The sequence below is a fragment of the Carlito syrichta genome, unplaced genomic scaffold, assembly GCF_000164805.1.
Source record: "Carlito syrichta isolate Samal-C Ts95f unplaced genomic scaffold, Tarsius_syrichta-2.0.1 Scaffold302960, whole genome shotgun sequence".
Classification (NCBI taxonomy): domain Eukaryota; kingdom Metazoa; phylum Chordata; class Mammalia; order Primates; family Tarsiidae; genus Carlito; species Carlito syrichta.
In genome coordinates, this window is record NW_007247056.1 from 205,396 (window position 1) to 208,719 (window position 3,324).

The 3,324-nt window shown below is 59.3% G+C and overlaps 1 protein-coding gene across 1 annotated transcript in view; it reads right to left on the reverse strand.

Moving 5' to 3' along the window:
• Window positions 1-341: 341 nt before the first annotated feature.
• The window catches only part of LOC103259699 (rasGAP-activating-like protein 1), a 33,887-nt gene continuing 30,904 nt past the window's right edge, over window positions 342-3,324 (reverse strand). Inside the window, exons 16-18 of the mRNA XM_021711975.1 lie at window positions 2,519-2,639; window positions 1,317-1,375; window positions 342-1,068 (exon numbers count right to left, since the gene is read on the reverse strand). Coding sequence (XP_021567650.1) covers window positions 932-1,068; window positions 1,317-1,375; window positions 2,519-2,639 — 317 coding nt within the window. The 3' untranslated portion in view covers window positions 342-931. The remainder of the gene's footprint in view (window positions 1,069-1,316; window positions 1,376-2,518; window positions 2,640-3,324) is intronic.

Consider the following 3,324-nt stretch of genomic DNA (forward strand, 5'->3'; position numbering starts at 1 on the left):
CACCTGCTGTCCCAGCTACTTGGGAGGCTGAGGCAGGAGGATCACCTGAGCCCAGGAGTTTGAGGCCGCAGTGAGTTACAGTCGTGCCCTTGCACTCCAGCCTAGGCGATGGAGGGAGACACCAACTCTAAAAATAAAACAGCTGCCTCCCACGCCTGTGATTCCCCAAACCTTATATTCATTCACATCGCTGAGGAAACTTAAAAATCCGGATTCTGACCCTCCCCTACCCTCCGACTCCGAGTCGGCCACTGAGTGGGACCCAGGAATCTGCATTTCTGGCAGACACCCCAGGAGGTGGACCTTCGGCTTCCGTGAAATCCGAGTAAAAGCCACACATCTAGACTCACTCTCTCATTTTATACAGGGTAAGCTGAGGCTCAAAGAGGGGCTGAAAGTCTGGTCCAAGGTCTCCAGACTCCAAAGGTGTGACTCTGGCACACAGGGCTCCCCGCCTCAGTTCTTCCTGAGGGTCCCTGATTCTGGAAGCTTCTGGTTGGGCCCCAGGCCAAGAGCAGGATACAGAAGGATCTGAGAGGTCAGGGATTCACAGACATGAAACCAGGAAGGGCCAACCCCCTTCAGAGTCTGGGGCGGCCAGGCCACGTGGGCATCAGGCATTTAGGTACAGCTGCAACCAGCAGCTCAAGGCCAGGCTGGCGTCCTCAGCGTTGTAGAGGCTAGGCAGTGAAGGGAGACCCCAGACTGAAGCAAGGAAGTCGGGCTTCTTAGCCCATCGTCCAGTCTGATCAACCCAGGGGGTATGAGTCGCGCCGCCATGCGATGCTGGCCCTTGCCAAAGGGCACTGGGGCCATGAGTTTTGGACTCGGGGTGCACAGACTGGGCAGGTCTCTGGGAGCCTCCAAACTCAGCATCAAAGAGGCAGACTCCGGCTCCTCGTACCCCTTCCAGGCTGGCTCCGGCGTTTCCTCAGGGCCCGAGTGGGCCCGGGGCTGCCCTCCCTGGCTCCTGCTGGAACTGCTCGTGGGCTCGGTCCAGGTCTGCAAGCACCTCCAGCAGGCGGGTGGCTGCTGCTCTCTGCTGGGCCAGGACGTCGGGACAGGCCCCTGGGAGGGGACAGGGCTGCCAGGGCTCAGTGTCCAGGCAGGCCACCCCCACCCCGGCCCGTGGCTTCCTCGGGCCGCAGATTTGCCTCTGCCCTGGGGATCCTAAAATCTTTCAGAGCCTCCCCAACCCCGCCAAGCCGCCCAGGGACTGGAAGACGGGCAGGAGGACCCAGGGTGGACTGGGCAAGCTGTGGGGGGGGTGTCCTCACCGTACCTCCGTGACCCCTTACCCTCTGTGGCGCAGAAGCCCTGCTCTGCATCTGCCTCTAGACTTGGATCTGTGGTGGAATCCTCCAGAAACTTCATCCTGGAAGGTGGGAAGGAGAAAGACAAGGCTGGTCCCCGACTCCCAGTCTTGCTCCCTGCCCAGGGGATTCTCTGCTGGTGGCGGGAGAAAGGACAGGTTCCCACAGTCATCACTGTCACCATCATCACAGCAGACATTTCTGGAGTGCCAGATGCTACCATGGGCTTCATTATACAGGTGATCACTGAGACACAGAGAGATCGAGGAACTTGCCTAAGGTCACACAGCATCATCAGCATCATCGTTACCATTTACTGAAAGCGAATTATGTGGCCAGGGACCTATAACAGAGCATTCCACCTCTGTTAGCTCATTTGATCCTCAGGACAAGCCCATGAGGTAGGAAGCATTATCATCTCCATTTTCCAGTTGAAGAAACTGAGGTACAGAGAAGTTGAGCAACTTGTTCAAGATCACACAGACAGTAAATGGCTAGATCAGATTTTCCTTTTTAAAATTCAGGGTCTCACTCAATTCCAGGCTGGAGTGCAGTGGCACCAACACCGCAGCCTCGGCCTCCTGGGCTCAGGCAATCCTCTTGCCTCAGCCTCCCGAGTAGCTGGGACAACAAGTGTGTGCCACCACACCTGGCTAATTTTTTGATTTTTTTTTTTTTTTTTTGCAGATACAAGGTCTCATTATGTTGCCTAGACTAAACCCAAACTCCTGGGCTCCAGTGATCCTCCTGCCTTGGCTTCCCAAAATGCTGGGATTACAGGCATGCACCCCCTGCCCAGCCTAGGTCAGGATTTGAAGGCTGGCCAGCTTCAGAACCCACTTGTCATGGGCTGAGACACATCTGTCACTGAATAGCAGTGACACACCACCAGGAGAGGAAGGGACACACCCACGGCCACAGGGCCAGGCCGGGATGTGCTGGGAATTGTGCTTGTGTCTCTGGAGCCCCTGGCATTAAACGACTCCAAGACCCAGTACTGTTGGAGGGCTGTCCCCACCCTGAGGATGCTCCCGAGCCCTCATCTCCAGACTCCCCCCTCGGGGAGGTGCAGTGGGGCTGACTCGGCCAGTCCTGAGGGCACCCACCGAACTGGTCCAGGAGGGGAGTCGGGGAGACCCACCTGAGCTGGTCCCAGGGGAAGTGGGGTCGGAGTACTACGTGAGCTGGTCGGGGGGGGCACCCACCTGAGCTGGTCCCGCCCCAGGAGTAGCTGCCGATACACCATCTGGACCTCAGCGTCGGGATCCAGCGGGTCACTCCAGTCCCCCAGCGTGACGGCCGAGTGTGTCCGGCTGCAGCCGGCAGCTGTGGCAGAAAGTCGTCTCAGCCTTCCCCGATGCCCTAGAGCTCTCCTCTCTCTCCCCCTCATCGGGGGTCTCACTCTGTCCCGCAGGCTGGAGGCCGTGGCACAATCACCGCTCACCGCAGCCTCAACCTCCTGGGCTCAGGCGATCCTCCTGCCTCAGCCTCCTGCGCAGCTGGGACTACAGGTGTGCACCACCACGCCCAGCTAGTTTTGTTATTTTTGCAGAGACGAGGTCTCGCGATGTTGCCCAGGCTGGCCTTGAACTCCTGGGCTCAGGCAGTCTTCTCTCCTCAGCCTCCCAGAGTGCGAGGATTACAGGCGTGAGCCACCAAGCCCGGCCAAACGTCCTCCTCCCTTGTTGAGCCTTCACTGCCACTCCGCCGGACGCCCTCGGTAGCCTCCTTCCGGGCCTCCCTGCCTCCACTCCTGTCCAGCCCCAGGGCTGCTCCCTAGGCTCTAGCGGTAGCCTCCCCTCTCCCGTCATTCTTCCACACTCCAGGCTCCAGCCACGCAGACCTTTCCCACCCGTTGTCCCCTCGGTCTCGCCTCCGGCCCTGGCGCAGTGCCGTGTGCTCCGCCTGCAACTCTCTTCCTCGCCCCCTTGTCTGTCTCCAACTTCACTGTGCGACTCCCACCCCACCCACCCAGGGGACATTAAGCAGCACCTCCTCCAGGAAGCCCTCT